Raw genomic sequence first — 17,847 nt, 5'->3', positions numbered from 1 at the left:
AGATAGGGGCTCACGAACACTTGCGATGTGGCTTGGTGTGGCTTGCGAAAGGGTACCGGTTGAAGAGATCGTATCACGGTTTTAAGCCGTGCAACGTAGTCAAGGGGATCCGGTAACTCGGTGTCTGGTGATGCCACAAAAAAATCGCCTGGTAGTCGGAGTGAAGATCCGTAAACCAGCTCTGCGACGCTGCAGTTGGTGTCCTCCTTTAGTGTTGTGCGGAGTCCTAGAAGGATCATAGGAAGGGTTTCTGTCCACGCCGTATTATCTGAAGCTTTTAGTGCCGTTTTCAGTTGCCGGTGGAATCTTTCGACGAGGCCATTGGAAGCAGGATGGTATGCTGTCGTCGAGATATGGTTAACGCCGAGCAGTTGTGAAAGTTTCGCGAATAATCGGCACTGGAACTGTCGGCCTCTGTCCGTTGTAATTTTTGTCAGCACACCAAAGCGACTTATCCAGGTGGAGAAGAACGCTTTCGCGACCGTCTCCGCAGTTACGTCTTCGATGGGGCAGACTTCAGGCCAACGTGTAAATCGATCAATGCAGGTTAATAAGTATCGATGTCCTCCTGACGGAGGAAGAGGACCGACGATGGTCGATGTGGAAGTGTCCGAATCTTGCCTCTGGAGGATTAAAAGATGAGATCGAAGTCGTTATGCGCCGATGAATCTTGGCTCGTTGACACTTCAGGCATGTCGAGCCCAGTGGCGAACATCTGTGTTCATCCGGGTGTCACACACCTCTATGTACAAACGCAAATTATCTTTTTTTAGTGTAATACAGTCAGCGAGTGGAATAGAGGAGAGGGAGCGCCGCAAGGGAATGCATTCTTTTCCCTCCTCCTCCAAAAAATCGTCCTTACCCCACCTCTAACTTCTGGTTGGCGACGGAGACCCCCTCTGGTAGAGCACTGCACGGGCCGGAATTTCTAGGCCCGGCCCGACCCGGCCCGGTAGAGACACGGCCCGGGCCCGGCCCGAGCCCGACAGAATATTTTATTTCTAGGCCCGGCCCGACGCGGCCCGGTAGAGACACGGCCCGGGCCCGGCCCGAGCCTGATAACATTTTCAAATATGAGCCCGAGCCCGGCCCGAGCCGGAAAACTGGGACCGAGTTTTTTATACCATAGATATGTCGACTTAGAATATGTATTGTCGAGAGTATGGGTGAAATATGCACATCATTTGCGACAGTCTTTGAACTCATGGCATATCGACAATCCTTGAGACACAAGTGGGGAATTTTTTATTTATGAATTTATTGAAGAGATATTGTACTTTTCGTTGTTCTATTCAATTCGTTTAAGAGAAATTTCCTTCCTACATATTTTTGTGGAGAAACAATAAATTGTTCATGGACTCTTCCTTCAGGCAGGTCCGTCTTGCTTGCACTATGTAGCCCGGCGCGCTAAAGTTCCCTTCGCTGCTAGCACTTGCAGCAGGGATGCACAGGATGTGCTTGAATAGAATGGACAGTTTCGGGAATTCTTTCTCGCGCGCTCTCGAAAAGTCACAATTCTCAGACACTCCTGAGCACGAGTAGTCTTTCTTGCCGTGTAGATACTCCTCTATTATTGTTAACAATTTAAACTTTACGGCACACGACTGACCAGGCACGGCCCGGGCCGGCACAGGCCGACGCGGCCCGAAAATATTTTTTTTCAAGCCCGAGCCCGGCCCGGGCCCTAAAAAATACGTGCTACCCGGCCCGAGCCCGGCCCGCGGGCCGGGCCGGGCCCGGGCTTTCGGGCCGGCCCGAGCCCGTGCAGTGCTCTACCCTCTGGTCTCCGTCGCAAGCATCTCGATGTCTCGGTAAGCTCGAGCGGCGTAATGACGGTGTGTAAACTGTTCTCGTCATAAAACTGTGGCAACGACCTCATTAAGAGCCCGCATTCACATCGACCGCCCTGAAGCCGCTCTAGGTCTGTTCGTCCAAACGTGGATGCCAAAAGTGCTTTGGATTATCGGTCAGTGTCTCGTGAGTGCCTGTCCGCCCCTTCGGCCTCACAGGAATCGCAAGTCGTTTTTAATCACCATATGAAACCGTCAAATCGCAAATATATTCTCCACGATTACTCTCCCACCGAGACGCCAGAGGCGGAAAGGTTAAGAGGGAAAGGGAAAAACGCACATGACGGGTGGGAAAGGGAGAAAACGCACCCTTTGTGAGATTACTGAGTGGCTTCAAGGAGGAAAATGCAACAAAAGCAACTGCTTCTTAGCCTCCCTTTGTCCTTTTTATTGGGTCAACCAAAAGCGAATAGCGCACCCCCCCCTCCCCCCCCCCCCCCCCCCCCCCCCCCCCCCCACCCCCATGCAGGGTGAACCGCCTTCACCTGCTTGGCCGAAGGGCTCCTGTCCGGCGCTCTCCGGGTCTGTCCGGCACTTTCCGGGTCCGGGAAAAGTTCAATATATTAATATTTTCACCCCCCAAAGCGGACCCCCAAAACGTCACCTTCACGCGGCCGTTGACGTACCTCCTCTGCACCCCCCCCTCCCCCTTCCTTCCTTCCTTCCTTCCTTCCTTCCTTCCTTCCTTTCTTCCTTCCTTCCTTCCTTCCTTCCTTCCTTCCTTCCTTCCTTCCTTCCTTCCTCCCTCCCTCCCTCCCTCCCTCCCTCCCCCGGAGTTTCCGGGAGCCGTTTTCGCCGTTTTCCGGGTTGGTTTGGACCGTCCTTAAATCCTCATTCGTATAGAACCGGTGGATTTACGAAAGCGGTAGAAAACGTTTAAAAGCAATTCCTAAAACTAGTAGACAACGCCGGTGTTCGGTGTCGCAAAGACTGACCCTGACGCCACCGCTCCCTCTGCGCGAGGAGCATTCGACGACCTCTCTGGCTTTCATAGGAGGGAGAGAATGGGTAGAGACGAAGGGCGCTAGCCTCTGCGTCTACCCACTATTCTTTTAACGAGAGCTCCGCACCCTGACGTCACCGCACTCTCTCCGCAAGGAGCAGACGAACCCTCACGCCGCACAAGTTAGAAGATTATAAAGTTAAAAAGCTTTACAATCCTTAAAGTCATTATAACAAAAGGCTCACTAGCCAAAATAATTACATATGTGCTCAGTACATACCCGTAAGTGTGGAAGGAAGCAACGTAGTTGAAGTGCGTGATTTCTACGGCCTTTGGGAGCCCTGTGGTGCCCGACGTGTAGGCCAGCGCCATGAGGGTGCGCTCCGGGTCCGGTACAAGGATCTCTTGGAATTCTGACTCCTTCCAGTGGGAAAACTTGGAGGCAGACACGAACCCCTCGGCAACCCCCATCACGAAGAGGCCCTGAAATGCGCAATCAATTCCTAGGAATTCTATTACGTATAAAAGTCCTAATATTGTTCCTTCTTAGAAGTCACGCAGTAGTAATGTGCCTCTCAATAAGATCACGTAAAAGATATTCATACACAATATTAACATTATTTGCTTTTATACAATGGCAGGATTAGCTGTACCCACCTTGAACGGAGCCACCGCATGCACATTGCTAACTTTTTGGACAAACTTTTGGTCGGTCAATATGTGCACAACGTCGGCGTCTTTCACTTGGTAATGGAGTTCTCCTTTGAACAAGCAAACACAATGGTCACAGTTAGATTAGAAGAATGAAGCACTTCATTTTGTATTTAAGCCGTACGAACTCAACACCGCACACCGAAGATGACAAGAGATTTAAAACGGATGTCAGGTACCATAGGACGACCACTAGCCAAATCTGTATGGCTTACCCTAGAAGGGCTTGCTTCCGACAATTTCGCTATAATGAGCTATTTCGCATTAAAAAGCGCTAGTAAAAGACACTACGTCGTTGTTTCGAGTAAAATGGGACAAATATTTTAAATCTAATCTTAAACACAAGCAGAAATCGAAACCGAAACTTCGGCTCCGTCCGGCAAGATTGGCCTCGGGCCGATAAGCACATGGCTATCATGTGGTACGAGATGTCGCGTGATCCTCATCGCAACGACCGGCGGGATTGGGGCGGGCGTGTGCGAGGCGAAAGTGTCGTCTGCACCGCACTCCTCACCACGTTTTGGTGTCTACGACATTCGACGACGTTTGCACGATTGCGGTATAAGTCTGCGTATGTAGTGTCAGTATTGTAAAAAAGACTCCGAGAGACAATGATCATAAACGGTGAGACGACGACGGCGGTTGTGACGCGGGAGATGGCGGTAAAGGCGGGACCACGGCGGGGCGACCGGACGGCTCCCAAGACGCTCGACCGCAGGCGCGTCAAGAGGAAACGTTGCTGACGTCACCCGTTTCGCTTGCCCGGAGAACAGAAAACAAAGCAAAAGAGGGAAACGGTGATGACGTCTAACTCAATAGCGAGTTTTAGTAGACCGTGTTTCCCGCTCCGCTAAGCCCCTCCGCTATTCGGAACTCTACAGCCAAGGCCATCGGCGCGCAGGCGCAGTGGCGGTTTTTTCGTAGCGGAGGGCTAGCGGAGCGGGAAATACGGTCTACTAAAACTCCCTAATGTTGGCTACGCCAACGCCGTAGCCTTGACTGCGCTGTTGGTCGCGTCTTAGACCGTTGCAACTAAACAAACTGCGCCGGCGCGCGCATTTCGGAAGTTGTACCGCCGCCATGCTACTTGTAGTCATAGTCATCCCTTTCTGGCTTCCCCGCTACATAGGGCTGCGCATACATCATCGTAGACTATCGTTCGGGACGCCCCGGTATCAGCTTGGTTCTGCTACATGTCTGTACTTCATACGAGTGTGTTGCTTGTGATGCCTGTTTGTCAGCAAGCGCAGAAAAGCAGAGGCCAGATTCACGAAACGATCTTACGCCAAAAATGTGCGTAAGACAAAACGTAAGAATAAATTCGTATTCACGAAACGAAATTATCGTAAGTTTTGAGCAGGTTACGACAAAATTTTACGGCAGCTTCGAAGCTGTCTTACGCACTTTTTACGATCAAATCCGCTTGGTCGACAGCGTCGCTCAGTTACTTGGTCGCGACGACCAACGGGCGTTTATTTTTCTACGTGCACTTCTCGCGCGTCCAGACTTTAAGCAGCAAGAAAAAAGTAAAAAGTTCTTGAAACGGACCACGACGAACAAGAACGCTGGATCCACGAACAACCGGGAAAAGCGCCAACGGCCACGACTCCACCGACCAAGCGAGCTCGGAAGAATATAGGCTTAGCAGGCACACCAACTCTGCGCAGCGTTGCTCCGACGGTCCTTGGCCAAGACCGTCTGCCCACGACCGGCTGGCGTGCTGAATGGCATATACCCGTGCGACCCTTGTGGACCCTTCCCGTATTATAGTTTGATCGCTGACCTCAATTTTAGATTAGGTGCTCAATCTCCTCCCCTTGTCATCTCCATGTTTTCCGAGGCAGCGGTGACGAACGCTGTCGTCGAAAAGGGACTCTCATCGATTTTATCTCCTTGTTTTGTGTGATATAGAGCTCAAATGAACGCCGTATCAATTGCCTTCGCAACACGGTATGTTCACTTTGTTATTAGTATGCCGTTTTTATTCTGACACTACTGCACGTCACTGTCGAACTATAACAGTTCGTGGGAGCTACGCCATGCCGGTCCAACCTTTCTTTGCCGAGTGTCACGTCAGTATCGAGTTGCAATCGTAAAATATCGGTCCCGAAGCGCTTACCAATTCGCGGTCTAACAGCGCAAATCCAGCACTTCGATCAAACGCGCGCGTCCGCTCCGAGTGTGAGCAGGTATTTACGTGGCTCTTGCTGACACTCTCGTAGTTCAAACGTATATTTTTTTTTTTAACGTCGGATCGCTCCTGCATTTTCGAGGCCGCGAAAAACGCCGCGGCGATTTGTTTCCATCTACGTCACTTTGCAAACGACTGGCACGGGCAGTATTTCCATAACGACGACAGTTCTGTTGACTTCGTAGCGATGGAGTTTGTAGCAGTCAACGGAGGTGGTTACGCATCCCGGCTTCGGCATTCGGGCGCGTTTAAATTGTGTTAGCGTCGACATATCACTGCGCGGACACGAACCCCTGACAAGCGGTGGCCGAAAGGCCGCCTGTGTTAGTTAAAAGTCCACGTGCTCCGAACTGCTTCGAACCATGCTGAGCTCTCCGATTGGTTGTTCGTGCTGCCGAAGACGCCGTCACCATACCAACAGCACCGGTAAGTTCTAGTTTTTTCGTACGAGAACGTCGCTTTCCTCCTTTCACTTAAAGGGACACTGACACCCCCCAAAATTTTTTTTTTATTTTTTGCCAGGCGCTTTATTATGGTGTCGGAGGACTACCCACTTAATATTTTGCAACAGAGTATATTTTTTTAATAAAGCCAAAAGACGCAACTGCTCGAAACCGAAACCGAAACCCGACAGGAGGTCGGAGAAGTGGAGAGAAGAGAGCGAGTGGCGGAAGTCACGTGGCTACACCCGACCGTGCGTTTTTTTTTTTTTTTCTCCTCTCCGGTAGCAGACGACACGACATGCGGCAACACCTCCTAGAAGATGTTGCATGCGGCGTACGGGAACTGTTCGCCGTGCGATTCTTTTGCAGTTATGTTTGTTCCGCTCGTTGTTCTGTACTCCAAGATGAGTTGTTTTGTACATTGAGGAGTTGGAGATGAGTAGTGAGTGCCCGTGGTGATTTCCATGATCGGCTCCGAAAAGAATACACCCAAGATGTTGCGTGAAGAGCTGGCTCACATGTCCTGCGTCCTAAAAAAAAGGGGCATTGTGCGACAGAGTTTCCGAAAGATCAACGGGATCGGGACCAATGGCTGGCTGCAATTCCTATTGAACATATACGGGCACCTCGGAAAGCGGACGCTACCTGATTTATATGCTCCTTGCATTTTGTGGAAAGCGATTGAGTTCGCAGGTTTCAAAAAGGAAATCCCATACCATTTAATTCAGCGAAGTGTCGTCCATAACATTTGTTTGTTATTTTTTTTGTTTGTTTCTTCAGTGATAATTGTAAAAAAAAAAGATACGTAAACATCGGAAAATTATTGAAAAAAAAAAAAAGGTTACACGGGAGATCGAACCCGGTCCTACCGCGCGTGAAGCGGACGTCTTTCCTACTGAGCTACTAAGGCAACTCCTTACTAGTGGACCTCTTTCCTTAGTAATAATTCAGCCAGTAAACTGCAAGTTGGAAAGTTTGATGCCGATTTTCCTCTAGCAAAAGCACTCCCGGGTCGAAGTCGGGAAGCACCACGCATTGGCGACATTCGCACCAAGTAAAGAAATCGTACGCGTGCACATTCAACTCGAAGTGGACACGTCGTGCTTGACGTTTGCGCGAGCGATGTCTTCAGCCACGAGAAGAGAGCGACGGCTCGGCGACGTCTTCGTGCAAATCGGCTTGGTGGTCGGGCGAGTCGCACGGGATGAATACCAATTCTTTTGATCAGTCCCAAATTTCTCTTTTAAAGGTAGACAGAATTCGCCGGTACCGCGAACGACAGTTCTAAAATAGAGGTCCCACGCCGTCCCCACGCGTCCCACGATACGCGAAACGACGAACGCACAGAATGCTTCCGGTTGTCAGTGGAACTTTTTTTTTTCAATCAACGTATTTGCAGCTTATTAGAAGCCACAAAAAATGGGTTTCATATTTTTTTTTCTACTTTTAATATTGAATGTGTGCCTTCAGTGACCCACGATTAAATTATTAAAACTTCGATTAAATTTGGTGGTCGCATCGATACCTTAGAAAACGGCCCGTGACCGCGGAAAAGAGAGTGAGCGAGACTCGAACCGGCCAGTTCTTGATCGGCGGTTTTCGGGCGGAAAGAAACCGAATTTCGAGCCGCAAATTCTGTTATGGGTAGTTGACCTCTCATATGTCACGTACAACTAAAAACCTCGGCGAGCATAAATACCCTGTCAGTGTCCCTTTAAGAACGCGTTCGTGAATACCGATTTCTCCTCTTCTTACGATGTTCATAACTTACGAACTTCTCAGCTAAGTTGTGGTAAACTAAGAAGCTCTTCGTGAATCTGGCCTCTGTTCCAGTCGTCTTATTGCCACGAATGACAAGTGAACAAAGAAAATAACTGAAAGAACTGAAACGTTTAATGGTGCGAACTTGTGCCCGAAAATAGAAAGGAAACAGAAGATAACGGCAGAGCGCCGAGGGCGTCGAAGTCGGCGTAACAGCAGATTCGAACGCTTGGGCAAAACTGACTCCGGCTGGCCACGCGGAGCCCCCTTGTATACGCGTGGGCTTCTGGAACAATCGGCGTAGAAGGTTCGGCGTGCAGAACATTCTAACCTCGAATCAGCCCCAACACGGTTCTCTAATTTACCAGAACATTACATTAGAGTCAATAAAAATCCGTACCCGCGGCCAGGAATCGATCCCTGGCTTTCTGCGTGGAAGGCACGCGCGATAACCGTTAGGCCACGAGCGTGCTGCCTACTTAGTCAGCTGCACTTGCGGCATTATTCCCCGCTTTAAGAAAGTGTATCGTCCCGATGCAGCACAAAACGAAGACAAAAATACACAACAAAAGGATAGCAGAGTCGCGAGCCCCAGGCCACAGTTCACTCCTTGACGAGAGTCCAAAGTTCTATCGTTCGTAATACGGCTTAAGCCGGACGCCGTGCACCAACTCGGGCCGTGGCTGGCGTCGTGCACATGGGCGCGTTCCGTCGGCTAGAGCTTCGTAGTTCAGATCGCCGAGGCGTCGGATGACTTTGTAGGGTCCAAAATAGCGTTTGAGAAGCTTCCCGCTGAGACCGCGGCGTTGTATCGGTGTCCACGCCCATACCCGGTCTCCGTGGACGTCCCGGCGACGAAGGTTATAGCGGCGTGCGTCGACTCGCTGTTGGTCATGAATCTTGATTCTTGCCAGTTGGCGAGCTTCTTCGGCGCGTTGGGAAATCAGTTGAGTGTCGTCGTTGCCATCGTCGGCCGGCACGTGAGGGAGCATGGCGTCGAGCATTGTGGTAACCGTCCGGCCGTGTAGCAGTTGGAACGGTGTCATTCCCGTAGTTTCTTAAACAGCTCTGTTGTACGCAAACGTGACGTACGGCAGCACTTCGTCCCACGTCTTGTGTTCTACGTCGACGTACATAGAGATCATGTCGGCGATCGTCTTGTTGAGCCGCTCCGTTAGCCCGTTGGTCTGCGGATGATAAGCGGTGGTTCCTCGATGGCTGGTGTGACTGAGCCGAGAACCTCTTGAGTCAGCTGTGCCATGAAGGATGATCCTCGATCTGTGATCAGCACTTCAGGTGCGCCGTGATGAAGGGGGATTGACTCGACAAAAAACTTAGCGACTTCCACCGCTGTTCCCGATGGCAGGGCTTTTATCTCGACGTACCGTGTAAGATAATCGGTCGCGACGATAATCCACCGATTTTTTTTCTTTATTTGTTTTTCCTTCAGTCGATGTTGGGTATGGCCCAAGTAAATCCATTCCGACCTGCTGGAAGGGCGTAGTCGGGGCAGGTATCGGCTGCAGGAGTCCTGCTGGCTTCGTCGGAGGCCTCTTACGTCGTTGGCACTCATGGCTAGACCATGTGTACAGATGGACTGTTTTCGGGAATCTCGGCCAGATGTACTTGTCACGAATCCGGGCGAGTGTCCTGCTGTCGCCAAGGTGTCCAGCCGTCGGATCATCATGGCATGCTTGAAAGATTTCTTCTCGCACGCTGGCCGGAACAACCAGCAGCCAGGCAGGGTTGCGCGTTCCGAAGTTCTTTTTGAAGAACACGCCTCGCCGCAGAACAAAGCTTGACAAGTCTCGGGCCAAGACTCGCGGAACTGAACTTCCTTGACCTTCAAGATGGTCGACCACGACGCGAAGTTCCGGGTCGTTTCGTTGAAGTGCTCCCATGTCGGTATCTGTAACTGCGCCGAGAAAACGGGCGTCATCGTCGTCGTCAGTGCTTTCGGGAGGAGATTCGACTAGGGCCCTAGACAAACAGTCGGCGTCGTTGTGCTTGCGGCCAGACTTATGGACAATGGTTACGTCGAATTCTCGCAGTCGAAGTCTCCAGCGCGCGAGGCGTCCTGATGGGTCCTTGAGGTTGGCGAGCCAACAGAAAGCGTGGTGGTTCGTGACAACGCGGAACGGGATCCCATACGGGTACGGGCGGAACTTGGTTAATGTCCAGACGACAGCGAGACATTCCTTGTCGGTCGTTCAGTAATTTTTCTCTGCCTTGGACAGTGCCCGGCTTGCGTAAGCGATCACCCTCTCTGCTCCGTCTTGTCTTTGGACGAGTACCGCGCCGAGCCCGGCGTTGCTGGCGTCCGTGTGCACTTCCGTTTCCGCTGATGGATCAAAGCGTGGGAGGATAGGGTGCGACTGGAGTCTTTCTTTCAGTTCGTTGAACGCTTGTTCTTGCTCCTCCCCCCCACTGGAAGCTCACGTCGTCCTTCGTCAGATTCGTGAGCGGTGGAGAAATCTTGGCGAAATCGCGAACGAAACGTCTGTAGCAGACGCAAAGTCCAAAAAATCTTCTTACGGCTTTCTTGTCTGATGACTTCGGAAATGCGGCAACAGCAGATGTCTTTGCAGGATCAGGGCTTACACCTTGAGCACTCACGACATGGCCCAGGAATTTGAGCTCGCCGTAAGCAAACTGACTTTTTGACGGCATTAGTGTCAGTCCAGCATTCTGGATAGCCTGTAGCACGGCTCGCAAACGTCTCAGGTGCTCGTCGAATTCGCTCGCGAATACCACGACGTCGTCGAGATAGACGAGGCAGCTTTGCCATTTCAAGCCGGAAAGAACGGTGTCCATTACGCGCTGGAACGTCGCCCGTGCTGTGCACAGTCCGAACGGCATCACTTTAAATTCGTACAGTCCGTCCGGCGTGACGAAGGCAGTCTTCTCACGATCCCATTCGTCGGCCTCGATCTGGCAGAACCCACTCTTCAGGTCCAAAGACGAAAAGTGTCGGGCATGGCGCAGCCGGTCCAGAGTGTCATATATGCGTGGCAGCGGGTAGACGTCCTTTTTCGTTACGGCGTTTAGGCGACGATAGTCCACGCAGAATCCGGCAATGAACCAAAAACGACTGTTCTTCCCTGTCAGCAATGTTCACTTACCTTCCGTCTTGGCTAAGTAACAGCACTTCTGCTGAGGTATCCTTTGGCTAGGGCCCAGCAGTTACTAAAAGTAGGCTAACTCATTGCGTTTTTGAAAGAAAAAAGAAAACGCAAATCGTACCAAAAGTAGGGATGGGTTATCTTTCGGGGGTGGAGCATCGCTCGGAATGCTTTCGGGACTGGCGTAACTGCGGAGCATATAGAGTTACTCTGGCTCACACGGACAGGCAACGTCACCCTGATGGTGCCCCCGCCTTAAAGGGGTACTGCGACGAAAGCATAGCGTCAATTTTACAGTCTAAATGTCAACCACGTTCTGGCCACAACACGGGCATCAATGTTTTTCTCTAAAAGAGACTTGCATATTAATTAAAACGAATAAACCGAATGTCGTTCCGTCATACTATACACTTAGAAGCAGCGCCGCTCCGCGCAAGTAGGGCGGCAAGCTACGTCGCGCGAGCACTGTCCTAACTTGTCCCGAAACGGGTTTTCCTTCGTTCTAGCGCCTTTTCAACTCCTGCGGGGCGCGGGAATCGTGAACGGCCAGGTTGTAACGGTTTGGCACTACCAAGTGGCGAAGCTCACAACCGCGCCAGCATCCCTGTAGCTTCGCCCGTCAAGGAAAACCTTACGTCACGAATGCGCTGGCCGGCGCCGGATCTCCCGAGACGCATCGCGCTCTCCGACTCATTAAAAAAAGTGAAACGAATTCGAATTTAAAGTGTAAAGGATTCACTAAATACACCGCGTAGAGTCTCAATTCAAGCTCAATAGGTTGTTTCTTTTGGGTTCCTATTCAACCGTCACAAGATATTGGCCACCGAGTTTTAATTAAATTGTTAGCAATTGCATTTCAATTGATTTTGTGGCAACAATGCTTAATATAAGTTTTTATGTTGAGTTTCAAACGTTTTGCGATTGAGTTTCAATAACATTTTTGCAGCTCTTTTTCAAGAAACATTTCCGCAACTGCGATAAAAACACCTGCAACGTGTGGGGAATTTTTAGCTTATAATTATTTAAAGTACGGAACATGAAAGAAACGGAGAACTGGAATGGAAAGAACGAACGAAAACAACACACGCATCACAATTCCTTTGACTAGTCCGCCGCCTTATATACCCTACATCTGAAAGGTATAAATTTAGCCGGTGACCACCTCAGCATTTCTTAAGGTTCCCAGTATGATATCCCCTCCTCGGGAGTCTGATGAATGATTATAAAATAATAATAATAATAAAAAAAACATTGGTACAAACAATAATCGTTAGGTCAGTCGCTAAATCCACAAAAACGATTACTAGCCGGACTGTTATCGTTTCTCTGCATCGCACCACTTAGGACATGACAATGCACGGTAGTTGCTCTGCTTTAAATATTTTTTTTTCCTTTACGAAGTAAGTAAAATAGGCTGAATGATGTCACTATTGGTGGCCAGATGTTTTGTTAGCGCCCTCCTATGGTTACCCTTCGTGACGTCATTGCCTTGTGAACAACGAGTTTGAAGCTGTTTGTAAAGAGCAGGGTGGAAGCTTAAAATCATAGCACCCTCAAACCAACACTGCAAACCCCGTCAAAATTGAAGTTCTTCCATTCCTCTTATTTCCGCTGATGGGAAATCCTTTGCTGACGTCATAGTTAACATTCGGCCTATCGTGGAAGATCGATTACAGCGACGCTTTCGATCGCTCACGTCACCAATAGTCGCCGACAGAGTGAAAACGGCATAGCGTCCCCTTCAAGCACCCGGTCTTCAGCACGCGCTCCATGCCTTCCACCGTGTTTTCACAGCGCGCACGCGCTTGACGTGCACGAGACGTGGCAGCATTTTCGAGGGGGAGATTCAAGCTTGAGGGGAGGCAAGTGAAGCTCCTCCCTGTTGTTCTCACCTTGTCATGGACGTTAGAGTTATTATAATGCAAGCTATATGCTTTCGAAGGTGTCAAAATATTTCTATTTTCTTTGTTGTAGAAATAAATTTAAGCACATATGTTTATTCTGAGAGATATTAGTCTACTCCTGGTTGCACTTGCTGGGTTCATTAACAGCAAAGGGCGCAAACCAGCTGATGCCAGCAACTCAATCACTAAAAGTCGTTTGAATCTATAATGAGGAGGCAAAGAAATGCCTGTCAAGTAATAAAACCCAAGTGCATGCCCAGTGACTAAGCTAAAAGGAATGAGTGACAAAACTCAATTAATATTTCTGATGAGTGAACTTATAATAACCAATATTGAGCTCTTAATAATGAAAGTCATTTGCAAATGTAATATATAAATTCAAAATAATCGATATTGAGTTCTTGATGATAAAACTCGTTTGCATATGTAATCAGTGAATTAAAAAAAATAGAATTTAATTTGCTCATAATGAGCAAACTAAATCTTAGTCTTAATAAGTAAATTAAAATAATGAATCTTGAGTTATAAATGAGCAAAATCAATTGTATTCTTAATTAGTAAATTCAATCCTATATATTGAGTTCATAATGAGCAACCTTGATTGCATACCTAATTATTAAACTCAAAATGATATATATTGCCTTAATAAAAAAAAACTCAATTTCATTCTTAATGCGTGAATTCAAAAGAAAAGGTATTCAGTTCTCAACGACCAAACTCATTTGCACTCCTAATAAGTAAATTAAATATACTCGGTCTTGAGTTTTTTATGGCCAAACTCAATTCCATTCCTAATGAGTAAATTTAATAGAATCGATATTGAGTTTCTTGTGGTGATGCTCATTAGATTGAGTTTATATTGAGTTTCAATCGACTCTATAGAAATATATTAGAAACTCAATTGAAACAACTCAATCATTTTGTAAGGGATCGCTGCACTTCAAGCGCTCTCTGGAATCTGCAGTTTGAAACGGAAAATATAGACATCCTTTTAAGATACCAGCGTGCGATTGTCACTTGCAGACTTCGTTGATCATGTTTAACTTATTTCTGAAGGTGGAAGTATATTTAAATTTTCATTTCAGTGTTCTTTTAATTTAAACGACCAGAAGCGCACCTATGAGATAGGTACCTTTACGGTCGGAAAAACGTTTAGTGAACTGTTTTCTTATTTCTTGTAATATTATATTCAACTGAGGACAGATTAAACCTTGTTTATATTCTTAAAATAATTTTTATGATATTGTGTAAAAGGTGTGCATGTTTGCTGCTATGTAGATATATGTATTTTGTTTACTTTCTTCACGTATATATGGCAACTAATGCAAGTTGTCCTGTTATGAACTGTGGGGAGTAGAGGCCCAGTCAGGCAGAAATGCCTCTCTTGTCTCTATCCCCCTACCGAGCCCCGTGATAAACAAAAAAAAAAAAAAACTGCAAACTTCAAATGGCGGTACTTAAAAAATGTATAACATAACAAATGAAAGCTCTGCTCCAACAATGAGAAATCAGTCGTCATGCTGAGCGTCTCAGGGCTTATGCTATATTTAGCGTGAAACGCCATCAAACCTTGGGCGTCTGCGAAAACTCCTGACGGTGTTCGGCTTTCCGCATGTACCGCAGATGAGTCAGGAGTTGGGAACGTCTGATGTTCAAAACTAAGAGATGTCGTTTTATAAATCTTACTTTCCGTCAGAGTGGCCTTTGCCAAGACGACCACTGCTCCGGCGAAAATACATCCGTACATGGCGACGTAGTTATCGATGCTATTGTCCAAGTGTAAACAAACGTGATCGCCGGGTTGGATGCCGTGAGCTTGGAACCCCGCGGCGTAGCGCTGCATCTGAATCAGGCATTCGGCGCGTGTCAAAGCTCGTGAATCGTCCACCTGCAGGGGAAGGAATAAAAAACACTTTTATTCTATGGTATGTTCATATTTCTGTAGTAATTATGTGTGTAATACCTTGGCCTAGCTTGACACCCAGTAAATATCTTTAAAAGTAGACTCCGCGTTTTGTAGGCCCTCAAAATGTTAAGTTGTAAATTACAAAACGTCCAACGCTTCCTTCGTTTCCGTGCTACTTGACCGTAACCAACCCTTCCTTCCACTGGTTCACAAGAATGGTACTTGTAAACGAACGAAATCCGTGCCCGGCGGACAGACACTATATGAGCTAGCCGTGAGGAAACAGACCATGTGCCTACCGAGAAAAATGCCACCACCACCATCAAGAGATTGAGACATTCTTAGCAGCAGTGGGCTTGCTGCTGCAAGCTTCTAAGCCCTACATGTTTTCGTTTTTGACTGGCATGTTCATTGTTTGCCGTGACATCAACCCAGTGTTGTTTAACCTGGTTCCCCATGCAGTAAGGTGACACTACTGCGGCATATGTTGTTCAATCGACGATCAAGGCTGAGAACCAACATATAAAGGACAAGTAGAAGACTGGAGAGGACAAGCACTTCTAGATGTCCTACCTTCTATAAAATTGAAGTGTACGAATGTTTATACAGCCTAAAGCTTAGTTTGTCTCAACGGGCAATTTGTCTCCCAGTTGTAGATGAGACATTTAGCCAGTGCAGTACAACCGCTCACCTGGGGTCTTTAACGTGTATGACATAGTAGTGATATACGACCGCACGCCGGTACGATGCTAATCCAGATCAAAACGGGCAGGTGTGCAGATTAAACCCAGAATCCCTGGGCATGCCCTGGGTTCTGCAGCGCAAGCTTTCGCTGCACGTGTTCCGAGCTGGTGTGTGCTAGCACACTCGGCCAACGAGCCCCCCTTCCCTCTTCTACTTGTCCTTGTCCTTCGCACTAACTGTTTTTGAGATGTAGAACCAACTAGGCCATCAACTTATATTGATAAAAAAATAAAAAATAAGTGTCCAGCACGTTTCAACTCTACTGATATTTCTCATTTAGTTCGTCAAAGTTGCTAAAAAAAAAAGCATCATGTCTCGATTGGTCTATTTCAAAGTACAAGAGTGGCCAGATTTTTTTAGAGAGTTTGTTTCTGCTGATCATTAAAAGTTTCATGGCGTAACAGCAACGATGATTATACGGCACTAAGCTAGGTCTCGAGTGAGACAAATTCCTATATTCTGGCTTAAGAGGGAAGCAAGGAAGAGAGAGCAGAGAGACTCGGAGAGAGAGGGAAGACAGGGGCGTCGCTTACGGTGATATGAACATTTGTTATTGCTCACTGTTCAATAAAGAAGTTACGAACTGCGTTGTTACTTACCAACATAATTTTTTCTGGAGAAGTCTTCAGTTGGTCACTTGCGATTGCGTAGAAAGAACACTTCGGGATATCACAAGACGGGAAAGGTGAATACACAACGCCATCCTCAATTCGCGTCTTTATCGGTGAGCCTGCATTCGAAACAATTTCCATGTTCACGAAAACATAATGTCTACTTGTTCTAATAACTTACGGCATATCTGAGAAGCAATAAACAATGACTGAATATAACCCAAAAGTTTTAAAAGTATCAGAGGGACATGATTTATAGCGGTTGTTTAAAAAAAATGACAGCGAATAAAAGCAGGTGCGTACCGTTGACCGAAATTTGGTAAGGAAAAAAAAAAAGGCTACTCTGCACATTAACGTTTAAATACGTTTCTCCTGCCTGAGTGGGCATATACTGTGAACGGAGTTTCCCAGAGTGTCTATCAACATGTCGCTTTAGCGGTTTTACAGATTGAGACGTCAAACTACGCGAATGCGTCGGTGTGCTTTTCCCGACGAAATCATCTCCGCCATTATTTATTTTTTAATGTCGTGCTGCTGAAAGCACGGAGGCAGCGGGCTGACCACATGGATGGTTCCGATCTTTCAACCCTTTGCGTTGAAATAAAACGAGAAAGCGACAGCAAAGAGTGACCGGGACAGCCGTTCGCCTATTAACGCCGAGATGTTTTGGTGGCGCCCTCTTACGGTTTCTGTTCTTGACGTGACGACTAGATTTTTTCTCGCCGTGACGTCATAAGTTTTAATCGTCGACTGTTCATCATCAGTTCCAAACTATAAGTTTGATGGTGTTCATAAAAATAACAATGGAAGTTTGAGGTCATCGCATTCTTAAATCAACATCATCGTAGTTGGCACAAACACTGCGCCGATTTCCGTCGGCGAAAAAAAAATTAATCCAGATAAATACGTCAACGGGAGCGTTTGACCAGTCGTGAATTGCGACCAGAGCGACGCTTTCGATCGCGAACGTCGCTGATAGCACATGTCGGCGAGCGCAAGGAATATATGTCCAAAGAAATTACGAATCAAATTGTCTGCTTCATTATTCTTTTCCGTTCGTGATTGGTCGGTCACAAATGACGTGCCGACGCGTCTTTTTCTTTGTTTTGGTTACTACGCAGAATTAACACCTCTTAGATAAGAAAGCCTAAGTGCCGAATTCTCCAGCGTCACTAAAGCCCACCTTAGGCCACACATTGGACACAACTACCGTATCAGCATTTGGCTTGGAGCCGTGCTCTCACTGATTGGACACGACTCCTAGCCGAGCGCTAACCGCGTAGTCATGTCCAATCTTTGGCCTACGGAGGCCCTCTTTAATGACGTAGAAAAATTCAGCACTTCGGATTTCTTATCTAGGAGTTGTTGGTTAGAATACGAGGCAAGGTTGCTGCGGTAACTCTGTCTGTCAGTTGCTGAAAATTCAGATGAATCGTAGCTAAGAACAAAATGGTAAACCGAAATCGCTAGAAAGCACCTGATCAAAACACCTACAAAAATAATGAAAAAACAACTTGGTTTCGTATTAATTGATTTAGAACTTTGGTTTCAAAATAAAATAATGCTCCTTATCCCAGAGTTGATTAGGCGCCAGGTGCAACTCAGAGTTATAAACAAAAATATTGTTTATACAAAAAAACAACAACAAGAAGTGAAGGTAT

General features: G+C 47.5%; 1 protein-coding gene across 1 annotated transcript in view; it reads right to left on the bottom strand.

Moving 5' to 3' along the window:
- Nucleotides 1-16,327, bottom strand: part of LOC121836519 (2-succinylbenzoate--CoA ligase-like) — a 154,685-nt gene extending 138,358 nt beyond the window's left edge. Inside the window, exons 1-4 of the mRNA XM_042291437.1 lie at nt 16,175-16,327; nt 14,612-14,813; nt 3,451-3,554; nt 3,074-3,276 (exon numbers count right to left, since the gene is read on the bottom strand). Coding sequence (XP_042147371.1) covers nt 3,074-3,276; nt 3,451-3,554; nt 14,612-14,813; nt 16,175-16,327 — 662 coding nt within the window. The remainder of the gene's footprint in view (nt 1-3,073; nt 3,277-3,450; nt 3,555-14,611; nt 14,814-16,174) is intronic.
- Between the last annotated feature and the right edge of the window lie 1,520 nt (nt 16,328-17,847).

Source organism: Ixodes scapularis, unplaced genomic scaffold (genome assembly GCF_016920785.2).
Source record: "Ixodes scapularis isolate PalLabHiFi unplaced genomic scaffold, ASM1692078v2 PGA_scaffold2__306_contigs__length_199485367, whole genome shotgun sequence".
NCBI classification, from domain to species: domain Eukaryota; kingdom Metazoa; phylum Arthropoda; class Arachnida; order Ixodida; family Ixodidae; genus Ixodes; species Ixodes scapularis.
Note: the sequence above shows the minus strand (reverse complement) of the source record. Positions and strands in the feature narration are given on the sequence as shown.